Genomic DNA, 20,985 nt, shown 5'->3' with positions numbered 1-20,985 from the left:
ACGAGGGTCACCAGCGGCAGCAACCTACCGCCGTCCCCGCTACGGATATTCAACCAGCCGGCCCTACCTCTGCCACGGAGGCATAGCCAGCCGACCCAGATAAATAAATAATTTGCATATCACTTGATACACAATGTGATTGGCAAACTTGTGAATGAAGTATCAGAATTGCTGGATATGGTTAATTGCTGCAGTAAGCTTTTTAAGTATTTTAGAAAATCTGGACACAACTGGAACTTAACAAGCACCCTAAAAACTACTGTCCAACTCGTTGGAATACAATATTTAACCTCTTGAAGACTGTTGAGCTAAATTGGATGGACATTTCGAAGATTTTGGTGGATAAAAATGAATTAGCAAAATTACAGATATAAATTTAATTAATATTAGCGGAATGGTGAACCTTCTTGCCCCTTTTGAATGTTGCTCCAAAAAGCTGGAGGGTAGTAATTATCCAACATTGTACTTGACTGTTCCACATATTAAAAACTAAAAAAAAAATATCCTCACCAAATAAAAATGACATAGAAATAGTTAATAAATTCAACATTTCACTGTTAGAGTACTTAGATTCAATAGTCATAGAAAATTTTAAAAAATATCACAACATTGCCCTCTTTTTGTTTCCACCCACTAATTAAACCTGCACAAGACATAGATTTGCAGATTATTCGGAACCTGTTCAGAGATCTAATATTTCGCTATATCTTAGGATGAACTTCAAACATATAAAAAAATAAATAAAGCGTACAGTGACGATTTTGATGATCTGCAATGGTGGTCAATTAATAAAGACCGTTTTCCTTTACTTTATCAAATTAGCTGCAAGATACTAGCAGCTCCCGCGAGCAGTGCAGCATCGGAAAGGGCATTTTCTGTTGCCAAAAATTTAATTTGCGAAAAACGATCAAAAATTGACACCACTGAAGTCATGGTAAATAAAACAATATTTCTCCATCTCACAAATAAATAATTTAAATATAAATTCTTTAATACATTCAATAATTATTATATCTATTTTTAAGTCAAATATTATTATTTTCTAAATTTCTTTATTTTATAATAAATACATTTGAAACGAAAATACAAATCAATTTTTTAATCGTATTCTTTCTATGACATACAATGCATACACATGTTACCCCTGTAGCTTGATGAACCGAGCCTCGTAATGCCGGCTCTATCTCCGGAAGATACAAATCCCACTCTCGCTGGTTACCCTGCAGGTATGCTCGTATTGCGTTCAGCACAGACTGGTAGACCTGTGGACTTTTTTTCAGCGTGGATACTTTCCCAGAAAGTCAATGTAAGCCTTCTGGAACAGACGATACGTGATGGTTTCCCCTCCCAGTCCTGTCCTCGGACCCTCATACGACGGCTTTGTCTCCTTACACACCTTGCAGTCCCTGATGAAGATTTTTACCTGAGCCACCATCCCCTATTGAACCATTGCCTTAAGCGATGTAGGGCTATTGTCATTCCTCCATGGGCCTTCGTTGGTGGTGTGTGCGCTTGTTCATTCAACGTCTAGATGATTTCTGGCTACTTTCTTAAAGTTCTGGTTTGCTGTTCATCCTGACCCGTTTAAATATAAAGCCATACATCGCCTTAAGATTTTTCCGCTTCAACCTCGTCTAGCAGTTCGCGATACTCCTCCGATTAAAACTCTATGGTCTGGAATCCCAGTGGTCTTCTGCTTCCTGAACGTCTTGCACCATTCCCGATAGGGTATCCCCCAATTCGTTTTTCCGATCCTTTCCAGTGTTGGATGTCGAAGTCATTTAATTCGCCCATTACAGATCTGTTCCTGTGAAACCTGTATCCTAAATCCTGAATCGGTTCCAGTTGGATATTTGAATACCCGTGTGGAGTGCCTTTTGGGCCACTCCCCGGGTTGTGAGTGGTGTGTGTGCGGCTCCCATTGATACTTATGCCATCTATATGTGTGTGAATAAACAAATACAACAAAAATAAACAAACGCTGGCGCCCGGCTCGTCAACTAGCATATATCATTAATTGGATTGATGACTTGTAATAAAGGACGCTAGAAAACATATAACTAATTAATTATTGTTTTGCTTCCAGATGGACTCACCCTGCGTCGTAAAAAAAAGGCCACTCCCTACTCGACGTTTGGTAGCCGAGGTCATCTTCTTCATCTGATCGCTTCCAAAGGCTCACGAATCGTCACCCTGGGTCTTCAGATGTCGCAGGACTTTTCGATTCTGGCACAAAAAAAAAAAAAACAATTAGTAAAGTCAATTGAATTTAATTAAGTTCGTATATCTATCTACTTTCATCCCCTTTTATTAATTTAAAATATTGAATGACTTTTCTACTATATTTTATCTAACAAGCTGAAATGTTTTGCTAACTAAATATCTTTAATTAATTTTCTTTCTGCGCTTATTTATTATTTAGGATTATTTTTGTTTAAACTTCATTAATGTCGCAGTTGAATTTCCCCCGTTTTCGATGCTCGCAATATGCCAAGGATGAAATACCTGGCATATTCCTAATTTTACTTATGGTTATATCACAGATTTATATTACATATGGTACAATTGTTTCCTTTATAACAGTTTGCAAATCAGCTTCTTATCAGCCGCTGATGTCGTCCTTGTGACTCAGGAGCAAATCCCAAAAGTGATATACCTCTTTTGGCCACTTTTATATTTTAAATTTGTGGGTCCTTCTATCTGGCGAGAGACCCCGGTCTTACCCAGACCCACTAACTATAAATACATTTGCTTTCTATCCTTACCACTCAACTCGACCTCGCTGATCCTCTCCAAATGTCCAAATGAATCATCTGCCTCCCGCCAAATTTATTTTACAATTTTAAACATGTTTTGTGTTTTTGTTAATTTTTCGAAATTTCTTATTTATTTCTAAACTTATAACCGGCCCGTTTGCGTAGCTTTCAACGAATCAGCCGCTCTATTCCCCTTGTAGTTTTCTTAGACCTTCTCTTGCTTTTTCTGGTTGGAACCATGTTGTTTCAGTTTCAAACCATTCGAGGTCAATAACCTTTTCCTCCAGAAGGTGGTGCATCGATCCGATCTCTCTTTGGGGCAGGGTGGCATCTGTAACACCCCTATGCAGATCTATCGATCGAACTCTTTCGATATTCCTTTAGATGAAACAGATGGGCCTAAAGTGGCCATAACAAAAATCATTACCTAAGTATGGTACGGCGGGGGTAAAACACCGTTTCTAAGCAGGAAGAGGGACTGAGAGGTAAATAATTTAGAGAGGTAATTTAATTTAGGTAAATTAATTAAGTTCGTGAGCGTCGCTTCAAGTACCTGTAGGGAGACGTGAAATCAATTTAATTAATTAAATTTTTCATCTGACGTTAATACAAGTAATGGATTTAATACACCACGCGTTCCATGGACCATTTGTGTCGTCACAATGTCGTGTAGATGGCGATCAGTGGCAAGACCAGAAATTTCAGCTGATATGATGTCATCCACTTCATTTGAATGCCATTTTTTCTGCAACCTGGATATGATTTAGGAAACGACTACTTAAAATATTGGTTTGAGGTACATGCTATATATCAGAGAAGGAAATCGATTTGAGCGTTCTGGAGTTAAATCGTCAGAAGGGAAAACCAGATATAACCAGCTTAAGCATAATACCAGCATAAGATATATATTTTTAGAGATATATATTTTAAGGAAAAGAAGAAGAAGACGAACTTTCTGCGTTTTTAAAAATAAAAATATTGCATGCATGCAGAGCAGGAAAAGATTGGAATTAATAAGTGTATTAATGACCATGCAATATTATTAGATTTAACTCAGAAAAGAAATTTATAATACGAAAATATTCTCTATTTGGGAGTCGACGGAGTTTGTAGCTCTGGTTACTTGCCGTCAGCTTGTAATCAAAAATATCAAGGAACGAGTGAAATATGGAAGGCGCCAGAGAAACTCGTCGGTGTTTTCCGGTATATTCAAGACCCAAATTGTCTCGAATTTCCACTACTTTATATACTTATAATTCTTATATTCTTCTAACTTATTTGGCAAAATGTTAATGTTTGTTAATGTTTTGGATGAGGTACAGATGTAACTTGAATTGGCAAGAATAAAGCATAACTTAATGTCTCCATAGTGGATTTTTGGTATAAAATAACAATTTGGTATGTTGGTCAGTGTTTCAATGATGGCCACACTGAAAATATTTGTAAATGATATTTTCCTATAAAATACATTTGTGGTACGTGTAAGTAGAGATAGATATTATTTTTCTTCGATTTTGGAGTAGTAATGGTTAGAAACTAAAGTTTTAATAAATAACTATATTAATAGCGTGTCAATATCTATTTCGAAGACATTAAACCTTGTATGTTGAAAGCTAAAAATCTTATAAGCATACGTACATTCATATGTTGCACCATATTTGATTTTATATTAATTCGTTTATACTATTTATGTTTGATTATAACATATTTGTAATAAATAGCCACTTCGTTGTAGTTTATAGGTGCGAAGTAACACACATTTGTATATGTAAATTATTTCTAATCCAAATGCGTGTGTTAGTGCATGTGTATATTTCGTTTGTATTGTATGGTATTATTTAAGGTTATGTTAGCTGTTTCTCGACTTTTTTATGTTCTAAGTGCTTTGTTTATTGCCCCATTTAATGTATATGTAACAAATAATTTTGTGTGACTTCTTTATGTAACTAAATGTAATTTTTTTATAAATAATATATATGTTCTGCAGACAGTTGAAAGTGATGTATGTACATACACATATACATATACGCAATTGTATTAAGATGCATGGTTCATTTAGTCCGAACCTTAAATATCACACTTTTTCAATTGCGCTTTTTGTTTTTAATTTAATTAATTTTATTGTTATAATCCATCAGCGAGACAAATATAAAACCTCATTAACATTAATTTCTTTTATTCATTCACATGGAATTTAGCGTCAGCCTACGATAAATATTGAACCAGCAAAGATCGAAGTCAGAACATGACAGATTCAATGAAATTTGGCCCAGAATGGTTGCGCAATATGTCAGCTGAGCCTTCTGGTGGCTCTACTAGCACCACATACAACGTAAATGCTGCTGGCGGTGTTAATATGGCGACATCTGCCTCAGCTTCCCGTAATTTCTTGTTTCCTGAATACCGTTACGGCCGCGAGGAGATGTTGTCCCTTTTCGATCGGAACTGTTTGTTGCCGCAAATTTTGCCTTCATTTAAGAAGTTATTTGTGGAAAAAGTACAATATCCGTTAGCATTAACGCCCAGCTCTGAAGAAGATAGCAATCCAAATCCTATGGGGAATAGCGTAAGTTATATTCCATTTGATGTCATGTTAAAATGTAATAAATTAATGGTGTGATTTGAATTACAGTCGCGGCCTGCTTGGTTGCAGCGTTCCTCTAGCGGCTTCGGTTCTTCTTCGCGTGGAACAGGACGTGGTGGAGCCGTTGATCGTGGCCGAATGAGAGGTAAATCGGTATATCATTCAATATATCAACGCCCCAGTGGTGTTTTTGATGAAAATTCTACAGCAACTTCTGCAATGAATATCAAGGTAAAACCCGGAATAATGGAATGGATAAGCTCTAAAAACATTGTTTTTAATATAATAGCCCGCTGAACGTAATTGGATTGATCGGAATGGAACTGGTGATTCGATAAACTCTAACACGTCAACAGCAACAAGTGGTGGAGGAGGAGGCAGTTGTGGCATACTAGACTGGAACGGTACGCCAAGTTCGAGTCCGCGGAAGGAGTTTGCCAGCCATCATCATCGCAACACCAACATGGAAAACTGGAGACGAATGCGAAATGAAGATGGTTCCGGCGATGGTCCAGTAGTTGCTAGTAGTGGTTCAGATATGGCCGCCGGGTGGCGTAGTGGCGGCGGTGGAAATAATAGTTTTGGTACAAACAGCCATCGATGGGGTAGGTTTTTTACTTTTATTTTAATATTACTAAAAGCTTAACTGCATACATTAAAAAAATATAATACATAACTTAATTAAATGTATTTGGTTACTCTGCCTTTTTTCAGGAAGATCAACAAGTTGGCGTGAAGATGACTCTAATGGCGAAAGTCAACCGACAAATGTTATAATGCATCGTTCCATTTCCACTGTTGGCTCTGTAAGCATTGATCGTGAGAGGAAACAAACGGGAATTGGAACTGCTCACTCTTCTGTACGCGTTTCAACATCCGGTGTGAAGAGCTCTCAACTGTGGACTGGTGTGGAGGCAGCTGTAAATGATGATAATCTACCGGAATGGGCAATGGAAAATCCATCCGAAGTTGGTGGGAGCTTTGATTCCAGCGGCGCTTTTCATGGCACTGATCATAATGATGTGGCGATAATCAAAAACACGCCAGAAACAGCTGATGCTGAAATAGAAGCGAAAATTATAAAGGATTCAAGCAGCGACAAGGAAAGTGAAAATATTCAGGAAAACTGCTTAAATGTAAAATTAAAGAAGAGGGACAGTGAAGACAAATGTGATGTAACTGCTATAGATCAAACAATTATTCACGGTACTGATATTTCTGATAGAATCAAGGAAGTGGCTGTTGAAGTTGAGAAGTTGATTATGGACGATGATAATAATTTAAACTCTGGCAATAGTCAGAGATTTGCAGCTGCTGAGCTTATAATGGAATCAAAAACAAATAATGAGAGTCCAACATCAGGCGAGGAATTGTCTGCCAAATCTTTACTTCAAAATGCTCCGTTTCCCGAACCTATTAATTTAAGTCATCTGCAACGTCACCAACCACAACATTTACATCAGCAGCCGACGACGCAACATTTCTCCCTCCTTCCGCCTGGTCAATCGTTACACCATCATCATTCGCATTTGATGAATTCTTTGAGTTCGAACCTTAATGATTTGTGGTTCTATCGCGATCCGCAAACGAACGTCCAGGGACCATTTAGCGCTTTAGAAATGACAGAGTGGTATCGTGCAGGTTATTTCAATGAAAACTTATTTGTTCGTCGGTTTGCGGATAATCGTTTTCGTCCCTTGGGCGAACTTATAAAATTTTGCCATGGAAATATGCCATTCACGCACAGCCACTTGTTGCCATCACCTTTAGAATTGGATATGGAAATGGAAGGAGGTCCGAAGCCATTACTGGAGGGAGGAGGAGGCCTGCGCGGTGGAAATCAGCAGCAGTTACTGGACGGAGGTAGTATTCCTGGTGGAAATCAACAGCAGCAGTTACTGGAAGAAGAGGTTCAGCAACAGTTAATTCCAACAGCCGCTACGCTTCCAGCTGTTGCACTTTCAAGCGCTGCCCTGCCCATAATTCCCTTGCTTGCACGTAAACATCAATCTGATGAACCCCTTAAAGCCAATGTAACGGCCGCAGCTGAAGCTCTTACTTTGGCCATTAAAGGAAATTTAATGGGTAATACATCGCAATTGCTATCGATGCGTTTCCAAATGCTGCAGGATCAATATGTTCAGCATCAAGAGTACCAAATTCTTGCGGAATTGACGAAAAACGATTGTTTTCAGCGACTTTCGGCGATAGAACGTGAATCTATTGTACGTCGAAAAGTACAATTAATTGTTTTGCCCGATTATTTAACAAGTTTAAATGGTCTCAGCAACACTTTGTCTGTCATAAATCCAATGGCAGCCAGAGAACTATTTAATTTGGTTGCAGAGCAGAGCAAAAAAGATCAACAGAGCGTTCAACAAAGGTCAATAGTTGGTAATAATCTATTAGATGCTAATAACTTCATATTGAATGCACAATTAATGCAACAACAACAACAGCAGCAGCCGGTAATAACCCCCAATGCGGAAGAATTGCCGTCAAGGAATGATTTGGATTTGTTAAATGAATATAATTTGAGAATGTTATTACGTGGCAATAGTCATCAGTCAGCAATTGCAGCAGATTCTCAACAACTTCATTCTTCTGTTGAAGAAACACAAATGTTAACAGCTCAAAATTTAATGATACCCATGTGGCTGCCTCCTCAGTCAGTGAAGCCTACCAACTCCACTTCGCAATGGCCAAAAGGAACGCTATGGGATGTGGCTACTTTAGAAGAGGAACAGAGTCAACAGCAGCAGCAACTAATGATACAAAAAGAGCAGCGGCAACAGCAACAGCACCCAAGTAGCAATTTTGTGGAGAAGAAACTGGCGGAGGTAAGCTTAAAGAATGAAGAGAGACCTTTAGAAGAACCCCATGAACCCCACATTGTAACAGATGTACATCACGAAGATGTAACTAAATCATTGAATGAACCATATAAAACAAAGGACCATAAGCAACCAACTAATAACAAGCTAAATTCAAATATCAGACAACCACAAAAGCAAGTCAATGATGAGGATCAACGCCGACGAGAGCAAACAGAAGAAAAGCGACGCCAAAAAGAAGAGCGTAAACGACAGCAGCTAGAAGAGGAAAAGCGTAGGGCCATTCAAGAAGCTGAAGAAAGAGCCCGACAAGTTCAAGAGGAAAAGGAGAGACAGCAGCAGATACAAGCCCAACGTCGGAAGGCTCTGCTAGGCAGCACTAGCAATGCCCAACCTCATGCTACAAAGGATTCAGTCTTCAAAGCCGCCGGAGACCAGTCATTAGAGACACAGAGATCCTCGGTCCGTTTACCAGGCACATCCATAGCGCCTTGGTCCCTCGCCCGATCACCAAATGCTAACAGCACCGTTGCCCCCGGTCTGGCTGAGATTCAAAAGGCAGAACGTCGCGAGCGTCGAGCCGACCAGCAGCGTCATCAGGAGCAACTCGACAAGCGGTCGCGGGCTAATGCAGCAGCTCAAGCTGAAGCCAACGATGTTCTCCTAAAATGGCAATCGGTCGCACCAACTTCTATGCCAGTTATGAGTCTGGCGGAGATTCAAGCGGAAGAAACAAAGCGATTAACAAATGAGCTACGAAAGGATATAGAGCTTCAGCAGCAGCAGCATCTTGGAACTGGAACATTACCGGGAGGAGCATCTGGGACAGGGGTCGGAGGAGGAGGCGCCACGATGTCGAACATTTGGGGTAATGTCAATAAAGCATGGAGTGGTCCCTCTCCATTGGCTCTTTCTGGCTCTTCTGGTTTATGGGAAGAGACTTTAACTAACCAGCATCAGACTTCATATTATGGAGGAGGAGGAGGATCTTCCACTGCAGCCTCCACTGCCACTAGGTCCTCGTCAATTCTGCAGGCACAGAATAAGTCTAACACAAACCCCCTAACATCGCCACGAAATCTACGAAAAAGTCAAACATTGCCTGCTATTAAACCACAAAATCAACCCGAGAAAGTGAAACCTAAACAGAAAGCAATCGCAGCTTCAATTGAAGAAAAGGATAAAGATCGAAAACCACAATTCAAGGGGCAAACAGATCCCTCAATAAGCAAGGTTAATGAGTATGAAAATGAGTTTACCAACTGGTGTATGAAGAGCTTGGACAATATGTCTGCTAAAGTTGATGGTAAATATTTTTATTATCCCTTATCCTTATCCTTATTCTTATCTTTCTATTTCCAAGAAATAATTTTCGAGTACATTAAGTATATAGGCAGCAAATCAATCTAAAGATCTTGAAGAATGAGAAATTTGTAATAATATAAATACATATTATAGTGGCTTTTTCTTAGAGAAGATGAAAATATGTAGAATCCGATCAATCCTATATCCGACATACATACAAGTGAGGGACTAGACATTGGAACGATCGAAAATTAATGGGACAGTAACAGGAAAAAATATCTATACTTCGATATAATAGGAAAAAATTAACTATACTTCGTTATCGTATCAACACACTTCGTGTTTTTGTTTGGCTCCGAATTTTTGTGTTAAACCACCGGGATTTCTTTCAATTCTTTATTAAATATTATTAATTACATACACCGTTTAGCTACCGCGCGTATATTTTCTCTGTGTAGTTTATATCTATTTATTATTACTTTTTGGTTTTGTACAGAAACGGTCTTCTTACTTTCCTTTTGTTGTCATCCCGTTCTTTTTTTTCTGCCCGCTTGAGTGTCGTTTTCTTTTGGCTGCAGCTAATTGATTTGAAGCTCCCGCTAATGCTCTATTGTTTTCTTGCTCTTTCGCTGTCTTATTCTCCCGCTCTCCCGATTTTTGATAACGTGCAAAGTAGTTCAAGGGTTTGTGATAATGTCCTTAGGTATTGTTTGCGCAATAAAAATTGATGTAAAGGTGTTTCGGCTGATCAGCCGAATCTCCATTGCTGGCTTTGCGACGCCCCCGTGGAACAGCTCCTGAATCCAGTAACAAGTCCAATGGTTCTGAGATCTGGAGCGGAATAGGATTTTGAAACCGTATCGAGCGTGGGGATAACAGTAACAGCTTCGCCAGTAATTTTCGTTCTGTCCGCTGCGGTGTCAGAATTGTTGACACCGCTTGATTCTATCGAAATCCATTAACGGTCGATGTTAGTAACAATATGTTCCACCTTCGTGGACTTTGTGACGTCTGGCTCGAGCATATAAAACGGCCTGTAGGAGTACAACTACCCAGGCACAAGCTACAGTATCCACCGTTGTACCTTCAGTCCCCAAGAACTAACCTCTTCACCTCAATCTTTCCAATCAGAATACGAGGGACTTGCACAGCAACCTCTTGAAGCCGTATTCTGATAGCTTCTCTTTTGCATCCTAGATAATTGTGTTTACAGAAACCTGGTTGAAGCCGGATATACTCTGCTCCGAAATTCTTCCGGATAAGTACACAATTAATAGATTATACCGCCTTTTCCTGCGAGGAGGTTGAGTTTTAATTGCCGTTGACTCCTGCCTTATCTCGGATTTGGTGGTGTCTGACGATTTCACGGATAAAGAATTTATCTGTGTGAAACTTTCATTTTCATGTAGTTTTATTCATATCTCTTCTTCGTATATCCCTCCAACGTCTGAAGAGCCAATTTGGCCGTTTCCAAAAGGCTTTCAGATAGGGACCAACTATTGGCTCTAGGGGAATTTAATATACCTAGAGCTCGTTGGGCTTCTGATGGTGTTTCAAATGTCCTTCAGACTGCGGCACAGCATGAACTCATAGATGGCTCGCTTGATTTGTCCTTATCTCATGTGCATAATTCATCAAACCGCTTACTTGATCTTTACTTCGCCTCTGATCCTGCAGGCGTAAACCCTATTAGAGTTCCTCCATCGACGCAACCTGAAGATCCTTACCATCCAACTTTCGATGTGACTATCGATACGTGTAATATCATAGGAATTAAACTTAATCGAAAAGCTGAAAAAAGCTTGAAAATCTTGTACATGTGCTCTGACATGGAAACCGCCGTGGACATTTTTTACAGAACCATGAACTCTTTCTTTCTTTTCGTAAAGTGTTCCGGTAACTTATCCTTTGGTCTCTAATAAATCGCCTTAGTTCAACAAAGGGCTAACTCGCCTAAAAAATGTAAATTCAAAAACTTTATAATAAATATAAACTCACGGGTTCACACACTGTTTTCTCTAGTTATCTAAGTGCTCGATCGAACTTTACCGTGCTTGACGCTCAGTGTTATACAAATTATTTGATTCGTTGTAGGGTTCAGTTTGTGCAGAACCTAAAACAGTTTTATAACTTTGTTAACACTAAGCGTAAACTCAATTTATACCCTTCCTCGCTTACATTTAATAAAGCTATCGTAAACTCTGACCAGGCCATTGGTCCAGCATCACTCCTAGATACCACCCATATTGAGTTTTTGAGTTCGGCTTTAATCATCCTGCTCGGTAGCATAACCCCGATGCACTCCCTGAGGCCTCCCTCAATATCTTACCAGTTGAGGGATCTCAGGATGAATCGGCTTTCATGCCATTGATTGCCCATGATGTCTTTCGTTGGTGTGTCTGTCTTGAGTTTTCCTTCCCCCTTCGGGTTCCGAGTTCTTTCGTAGGTTCCCTGGAAAGTGAGTGTCAACAAGTAGCTCTGTCGTTGTAGTAGTGCCGTCTGGTCTGCTGATAACGGTGGGGTAGTTTGTGTGTCCTTTGGCGAGAAATTTGTTTGATTTTGCCGTGTAACCTATACTTATTATATTTACAGGTACAGTTTTACATCTACAGTTTGTCAATTTATTTTGTATCAAAATAACACCGAAATGTTGTATGTATGTATAGTCGTCTGATTCGGCACGTTTATATACGTGTAACAGTTAATAGAAGACTAACTGCAAAGTTTCAGTTAGATAACTTTTAAACTGAGAGAATAGTTTGCGTAGAACCGGACGGACGGACAGACGGACAAGGCTAGATCGACTCGACTGTCGATGCTGATCAAGAATTTATATACTTTGTATGGTCGGAGATGACTCCTTCACTGCGTTGCAAACTTCTGACTGACAGACGGACAGACGGACAGACGGACATGGCTAGATCGACTCGGCTGTCGGAAAATTTTTACAAAAAAAATTGTAACATTTTCAGTTTTCAATAGAATTGGATCAAATTTGAGATATAGCCATTTTACTTTACAATTTTGCATAAAATTTTATGAAAATCGGACTACTATATCATATAGCTCCCATAGGAACGATCGAGAAATTAATACAATTAAAAATTATAACTTTTTCGGTTTTCAACAAATTTTCATAAAATTTGAGGTATAGCCATTTTATATTAGTCTTTAAATTTTGTGTCAAATTTCATGAAAATCGGACGACTATATCATATAGGTGCCATACAAACGATCGTTTGATGTAGAGGAAGAATGCAAATCAGTGAATGTAAAACTGCAAATATAATATGTATAGGTGAATAAAATGAAAGCAGGTATTACTTCATTGTTTTTTAACACAAATATATATAATCTATCTTGTATCTATCTATTCATAGAAGTTCTATCTGCAAGGGTATATAAACTTCGGCGTGCCGAAGTTAGCTTCCTTTCTTGTTTTTAAATATTATTAACTTTGTATCTTTTTTTCAGTACCAACATTTGTAGCCTTCTTGCAGGACTTGGAGGCGCCATATGAGGTCAAGGACTATGTCCGCATATATCTCGGTATGTACTAAAGTAAGCAAATGTACACACATGATCACTAGTTTACAGCAAAACAAATTTTAAAAGGGAAAAAAGTTGCATTTATTTTTCATAAATATTATATATAAGTTATGTAGATTATGTGGTTAAAAGGGTTCTTTGATATTTCATGTGTTACGAAAGTTATAGCTCTAAGAAGGAATGCTCTGCAGAGCAGTCTACACCCGCAATATTTATTTTCTTTAGGTTATTCTCAAAAGTGTTTTTTTTTTAACTTTCCTCCATCGTAGCTGCTGCGAAGATAATCGGAAATTAATTGGAAACAATGAAAACTTTTCCAGTTTTTAACTAGTTATACGTTGCCTGTATCCGTCAGATTTGTTGTCTATGCGCTGGTTATATATCGGAATATTTAAAAAATCAATTTATTGATTGATCATATGACGACCGAAATTTTAGAATATTACAAAAGGCTTTATCTTAAAATAGATAAAAATAAGAAAGGTAGCTAACTTCAGCACGCCGAAGTTTACTTTTCCAATTTTCAACAGTTTTTCATACAATTTGAGATATAGCAATTTCATATTTTACTGCAATTTTGTTTACAATTTTCTGAAAATCGGACTACTATATCATACAGCTGCCATACAAAAGATAGCAATACTTTTTTTTTTCTTTTTTACATAAATGTATATTTAAAGTGTATTAATTCCTTCTGATCGAAGTTCTATTTGCATGGGTATATAAACATCAGCAGGCCTGGCAGCAGCTGGCTTCTTTTCTTGTTAAAAAAAAATATATCTTTTCCAGTTTTTAACAGATTTTTTAGATATATCGGTTTTATATTATTATAGAATTTTGCTTTAAATTTTATAAAAGCTGACTACGATATCACATAGCTGCCATAAAAAAAAATGTTCTTATTTGATGAACTTCTGATGATATTACAGCATCATTGGGAGTTTGAACCCAAATGAGCATCATTTTCTAGCTTTTGCACTATGGTCCAGAAGTCAATCGTTTTGGCATAAATTCTAAAAATAGAGTTACATAGAGTTACCTAAGACTTTGCACATTATGTTTTTTAGAAAGATAATAATGTAAAAATAATTTTTGAGTCTGTGCGACCACGCCCTCTATTGCTTCCCATACACACCGATTCGTAGGATTATCATTAGAAATTGAGTATGATGCTGAATTCAGACAATATACTTACATTTATTTCAGAAATAATTTAAATATCTATATAAACATATTTATATGTTATGTATGTGTTCTGTCTTAAACATCATATTCTTCTTCTTCTAGTATTATTGTGCTGCCTTCGTTCAAGTCATCCGTATCACAATCAGATTGCAATTCCTTTTCAAATGGGATGTTGTTCACAGTTGACGGCAGCTCCAGAAGGAGTAATACTTCTTTGGGAATTGTTTTTTTTTGTGTTTTTCCGTTCTCTTTCCATTTAACAGGCACTAGATAGTAAAGGATCCGAGGAATCGATCGCCCAGTGAAAAATGTCAGTCATAGTATTGATTCGGCTATTTTTCCTTGCGTGTGAGAGTTGATCTTTTTTATAGATTTTATTTCGGGCTTCTAAAGCATTTTCGCCTAAGAATCCTAGTGGAACTAACGCTGAATTATTTATTTGAAAACCGTGGAAAACCGTGGGGTACCACGGGTTTTTATGCATATATAGGCAAAACGTTTTATCACAAAAAGTTCGAAATTTGTCAGAGTTTATATAATAGTTAATAAAATTGCTATTAATATAATGTGCAAATTATTTAAAAGGGTTTTATCAAAGCCGGTTATGGATGATAGTTGTTCACTATTTGCTCACTATTGTATTACCGTCATTGCTGTTCCCGCTACCATTCTTTGGCACGCTTACTTGAAGACCCATATCAATCCACATTTTTTCATGAATATATTTTTTCCGCGCACCATCACGTCATCACCTTTTACATGCCATTTTTGTATTTCCATTTTGTATGATATATGCAGGACAAATTCTAAAAACCGAATCCAAGCATGTAGAGGACTCACCCCAAATTTTAAAGCTTCAAGCTTGGGCGTAAAGATTTTTGAATTGAAATCGTTGATTTCCATTACTTTTGTGGGGGTAACAGCACAAATTGAACAACATTGATTTATTTATTTTGAGTTAGTACATTAAAACTTTTCCGTTAATGAGTGCCATATGCATTTCAAAGGTAACTGTTATGTTATTAGCCTCATTCAGTTTATAAAAGAACGGTTTTAGATTATCTTTTGATAGTCTGATTTTTTTCCATACGTATATGATCAAAAGTTTCATTAACAAATTGAATTTTCAGCGGCCTGCAAAATAGAACAGTTTGCGGTGTTCTGTTAACCCAGATATTTCGTTGAAATGAGTCAATCATTTTAATAGGTATAACAGAAGTTACAAAAAAAGGACTGATCTGAGACTATTTTTTACTTCAAACTTCTGCTTGTATGCACTTTGTTCAGTTGGTCCATCAAAGTCTAACTGCAAATTTATTTGACTACAGAACAATCCAGAGATTGCTTAAAAACATCTATTTGCATTTAATTATTCGCTCTGCAGAATGATTCAATAGGTTTTGCAGAGACACTTGAGCAGTTGTTTCTGTAATTTCTATACCTTTCTATATTTCTATATTCTATATTTCTATACCACTGTATCTTAGCTTCTTTTACTTGACTGTAGCTCGGATAGATGTCACTGTGATGATTTATAATTAAAATCCTAGTGTTTGCATATTGCTGTTTGGTTTACAAATTTTGAAGGATGTAGGCTAGGGCTTCATTTGTATATATGTCGGAATGGAACCAGATCGGATGACTGCCATAGGAATGATCGGAAAATTTTTACAAAAAAAATTATAACATTTTCAGTTCTCAATAGAATTGGATCAAATTTAAAATATAGCCATTTTATTATACTCTAAAATTTTGTGTAAAATTTTATGAAAATCGGACTACTATATCATATAGCTCCCATAGGAACAATCGAGAAATTAATGCAATTAAAAATTATAACTTTTTCAGTTTTCAACAGATTTTCATCAAATTTGAGGTATAGCCATTTTATATTAGTCTTAAAACTGACGTAATTAGTTTTTGTCAGCAGCCGTCAGGTCGTTAGTTTTATTCCACAAAACACAAGGGACGTATGTTAATTTTCTATAAAAAATACACATAAATTGAACATTAAACAAAAAACAAACACTAAGACTACACATAAACAATCTATATTCAGTAAAAAATACATACCTTGATTTACAATTTCCATTCTATCAGCAGTTTGTTCGGACAAAAAATATTTACTTTCACGCAAAAAAGTAAACCTTTAGGTCTAAACCTTCTATCTGAGGTTTATTGAAGTTAAGGATCTTTGTTCTTTTTGTGAAGAGCAAAATATCCGTCTTACCTTGGTTGGTGCCCAATCTACAGGCTTTCGCACATGCGTGCAGTGCCATTGTCATCAGTTTGCTGATGTGTCGAGCCAGATGGCTCCGATATTAATTTGTCTGTTACCATCTCAGACAGTCTGGTCTCACTTCATGTGAGCGGTTGCGCTTCGATTGCGTGGGTAAGAACGCTTCTGGATGCTCCTTCTCATATCGCTCGAACTCCTTGACCACTGCCTGGAATCTAGCTTTATCGGCTTGATCTCGCTGGTTTGCTTTGGTCTCCTTCTCACTGTTGTCTATCTTCGCCGGAATAAACCGGGCCTTGCTAACCTGCCCCTTTTTTTGTTGATGGGTTGACGACTTTGGCTGGTCGCCTACCCCTATCACCTTGACGTGGCTTGTCTTGGTGGAGTTTGTTATTTGTTGTGCCGTTTGGGGAGTGCTTGCCTTAGCAGTGCCCGCCGAACGCGACGGAATTAGCGTTTTGTCAACCGAGCGCAACAACTCATCTTCGTCAATTTCGGAGATGCAGAGGTCCAAGAGGTCCGAAACTGATTTTGGATTGTGTTCCATGGTCGACCGTGGCTCCGCCCCAGAGCCACGGCAAGATCACTTCCGACCGGAGGACCTTCTCCGAAGGGAAGGTGGTGTCCATCCAATTGATTTTCCCCTGCGATTCGACTTGATGCACCATGTACCCAAGGAATATACAACAGCAAAGGCTATGATGTTCTTGCCCTTACCCATCCAATTTCAGTTTAGGGTGATCAACTTTTTTTTCCAAACATCTTTAGTATGTGCTCTACAAGTGCGTTTCGCTTAGCGAATGTTACGTTCCTTGCCCAAACCTTGGAGAATGCAACACGAGTTATTTTTTTATATATTTTTATACCCTTGCAGGTTATTATAATTTGAGTCAGAAGCTTGCAACGCAGTGAAAGAGGACTTCCGACAATATAAAGTATATATATTCTTGATCAGCATCAACAGCCGAGTCAATCTAGCCATTTCCGTCTATCTGTTTGTCTCTCAGTTTTGAAGCTATTTGATGAAACTTTGTAGTTAGTCTTCTATATACTGTCACTCTTATATATATCGAAAGGGGACGGATCGGACGACAAAATTTAAGACTAATATAAAATGGCTATATCTAAAATTTGATGAAAATCTGTTACAAACTGATAAAGTTAAAATTTATAATTGTATTAATTTATCGATCGTTGCTATGGGAGCTTTATGATTTAGTAGTCCGATTTTTATAATTTTTTGTTCTTTTTAATTTTCCGATCATTCCTATGACGGAAATTGTAATACCCTGCAAGGGTATAAAAATGGGCTTCAAAATTGTTCTAGCAGCAAACAAGCACTGATATAGGTCAAATTTTAGACTAATATAAAATGGCTATATCTAAAATTTGATGAAAATCTGTTACAAACTGATAAAGTTAAAATTTATAATTGTATTAATTTATCGATCGTTGCTATGGGAGCTTTATGATATAGTAGTCCGATTTTTATTTATTTATTTTTTTTTAAATTTCCGATCATTCCTATGACTGAAATTGTAATACCCTACAAGGGTGTAAAAATGGGCCCCAAAATTGTTCTAGCAGCAAACAAGCACTGATATAGGTCAAATTAACAATAAGCAATTTTATTGAGTGAATACTCATACTTTACGGATTTATATGGTGGTTTTCCTGCGAATTATATGTAATGAAACTAAACCTTAATAGCACATAATTAAATACTTCATACTGTAGAACTGCTAGATAAGAATTTCAGCTTTAAGAAAAATTCGAATAAGCGATATACAGATATCGGAGCTATTCGCCAAATATAGGGATATAGTATCTAAATGCAAAATTATCCACCGCAAGAAAAGCTGCGGCCATCATGCTTGCATATATACAACTTTGTCTCGCCCCACTTTGATGTTGTATATGACCCCAGCGTGATAATAAAACGCAGATAACTAAATTTTCTATATAATTTATTTGAATTTCATCAGTTGATGATTTATTTTCTAGCGTAAATACTTATAAGCTACGAAGGCGGCTTTCCAACACAGGGATATGCTACGTACAACTGACCATGCGAAAAATTTTCATTAACCCCACAGACTGGCCTTGCGATTAATTTTTTGTCATCGCAAAAGTCAGCCAATGTGGGAACTGAATCCGCTTAAATTGAAATGGAAGACCATTGGAATTAGTGGGATTATAACTTCCCCTCCTTTGAATTTGCCTGTGATCGTCGTTGCTTGAATTACATCGTTCATTAGTTTCTTTACCGACAAACGCGTACCATTGTAGTATTTCGGAAGATAAGATAAATTATGCGCCGGAGTTTCTGGAGTTCCAGATCAAGCGAGTTCAAAAATTCCATCGGATATTTAATGGCTTTAGTTCTCTAGTGCAGTTCTTCAGCGATTGGATTTTGAATTCTTCTCTGCTAGTGTTGCTCGTTCAGTAATCCAATCGACCTTTTTATAATTTTGAGCGATGCGAGGAAAACTTGAGTAATGACTTCCCGCCTCGATGGCGTGACTTTACAAAAATTTGCCAATTCAGCAATTTGAGAATTCAGCAGCTAAGGCGTAATTCTGTAAAGTTACTCTCATGTTCGTAGAGTTTTAATTTCTTGATTTGACACCACACAGAGAGATTTCACATAAACATTAACCTCATCGGCAGCCGTAGATTCTCGATATTTAGACCAAATTTTAAAATTCCTAATATTGCTCTTTAAGTCTCTAAGTCTCTATATGAGAAATTTTAATTTAAAAATACCCTGAGAAAGAGCATTCTTTATTTCTTAGTTTGGGTTTGTATTAAGCGTAGGTATACCAAATGTAACTTGTCTTATGGAGAATATATTATAATTAGTTTTATTCCTGATGTGCGAGGTTTCTTTCTTTCTGCGTAAAAATATCTGCAATCTGCAAACATGAAGAATTTTTTATTTCTTGGTTATTATTCTCGATGTTTGGAACAAACTTTAAAATTCCTAATATTGCTTGTTTTTTTTTATAAATGTCCGAATTTTCTTTCTTTCTTCTTTAGGTGAAGGAAAAGATTCATTGGACTTTGCCAAACAGTTTTTAGAACGTCGCAGCAAATACAAGAGCTTGCAGCGGGCACAGAATGCACACAACGATGACATGTGCAAACCAGCGCCTGCTATAACTCCATCATCTAATGATAATACTGATAATAAGGTGGGTTGCTATAATTTTTTTAAGATTTCTTATTAATTTTTTTATTTCCAAAGAACAAACAGAAGAAAGTGAAAAAGAACAAGATGACTAGAATGGATGCACGGAGTATTCTTGGATTTTCGGTAACAGCCGCCGAGGGTCGTATTAATGTCGGCGTTCGAGATTATGTTGATGGACCATAACCTACAATTTTATATATAAAGTTACAATTGCAAAAGTCGTATGTTAAAAAACTTTTGAATTTGAAACAATAAACAACGTTAAATATCATATAAATTGGGACTAATACCATTGCTTTTAGTGGAATGAAAATTCTTGTCTGGAGCGAGTTTGAGGAGATCAGTGTCTCTATGTCGGTTCTTAGCCTCTTAGAGCCTGCTAGGGCTAGTTCGTATGCTTTTTCGTTCCCTGGGATGTCATTGTGTCCCGGTACCCGGCATTCTGCAACTAGCCGTTCGTTGTTTTTCACGCCAGCTGAGCTAGATTCGATTTTTTGTGTCGCTAAGTCCTCGCCGTATTGAAAGCCTGACTGCTTCCCTTATGGCAAGCAACTCGGTTTGAAAGACCGTCGCTGAGTCGGAGAGATTGAAGACCTCTTCAATCTCCCAGTGATCAGCATAGATCCCAGCTCCCATTATCGGCATTACGTTCAGGACAGCATTTAGAGCAGCCCTACCGGACTTTCCGCGACGTTTTTCTTCCATTGGTCCAGTATCACTCCTAGATATACCACCCATATTGAGTTTTTCCAATATGCTTTTTATGTTTATAAGCCAGATTAGGGACGATAAAACCCCGCCATGAAGTGTGCCTCTCTTCACCGTCCACGGGAGGTGAGTGCAACTCAGTTCGGCTTTAATCATCCTGCTCGGTAGCATACCCCCGATCCACTCCCTGATGCTTCCCTCAATATCTTACCAGTTGAGGGATCTCAGGATGAATCGGCTTTCATGTCATTGATTGCCCATGATGTCTTTCGTTGGTGTGTCTGTCTGAGTTTTGATTCCCTCTTCGGGTTCCGAGTTCTTTCGTAGGTTCCCGTCTGTAGTAGTTCCCGTCGCTGATAACGGTGGGACAGTTTGTGTGTCCTCTTGCAAGAAATTTGCTTGATCTTGCCGTGTCACTCATTCTTATTATACATATTTAAAGGGAAAGTTTTACATTTACAGTTTGGCTATTTATTTTTATAGTTAGAAGACTAACTGCAAAGTTTCATTTAGATAACTTTAAAACTGAGAGAATAGTTAGCGTAGAAACGGGGCCGAAAATGATTCCTTTACTGCGTTGCAATTGTCTGACTAAAATTGTAATACCCTGCAAAGGTATAACAATAAGGTTG

General features: G+C 37.7%; 1 protein-coding gene across 9 annotated transcripts; it reads left to right on the top strand.

The window, feature by feature from the left end:
• The first annotated feature begins 4,156 nt into the window (after positions 1 to 4,156).
• On the top strand, positions 4,157 to 19,922 carry Gyf (GIGYF family protein Gyf). 9 transcript variants are annotated; one of them, XM_086838032.1, is made up of 8 exons: positions 4,157 to 4,231; positions 4,955 to 5,322; positions 5,389 to 5,571; positions 5,630 to 5,945; positions 6,055 to 9,480; positions 12,954 to 13,028; positions 19,492 to 19,646; positions 19,709 to 19,922. In XM_086838032.1, exons 2-8 carry the CDS (start codon positions 5,002 to 5,004, stop codon positions 19,826 to 19,828), a joined length of 4,596 nt encoding a protein of 1,531 aa, XP_086694158.1. In that variant the 5' UTR covers positions 4,157 to 4,231; positions 4,955 to 5,001; the 3' UTR covers positions 19,829 to 19,922. The 9 variants fall into 9 exon arrangements, with proteins under 9 accessions (XP_086694158.1, XP_086694154.1, XP_086694159.1 ...); XM_086838028.1 differs by having other exon boundaries at positions 19,700 to 19,922; XM_086838033.1 differs by having other exon boundaries at positions 4,166 to 4,237.
• The last annotated feature ends 1,063 nt before the right edge of the window (positions 19,923 to 20,985 follow it).

Source organism: Drosophila serrata, unplaced genomic scaffold (assembly GCF_035046125.1).
Source record: "Drosophila serrata isolate PLE 108 unplaced genomic scaffold, ASM3504612v1 contig_345, whole genome shotgun sequence".
NCBI lineage: Eukaryota > Metazoa > Arthropoda > Insecta > Diptera > Drosophilidae > Drosophila > Drosophila serrata.
The sequence above is the reverse complement of the archived record's forward strand: the minus strand, read 5'-3'. Positions and strand labels throughout refer to the sequence as shown.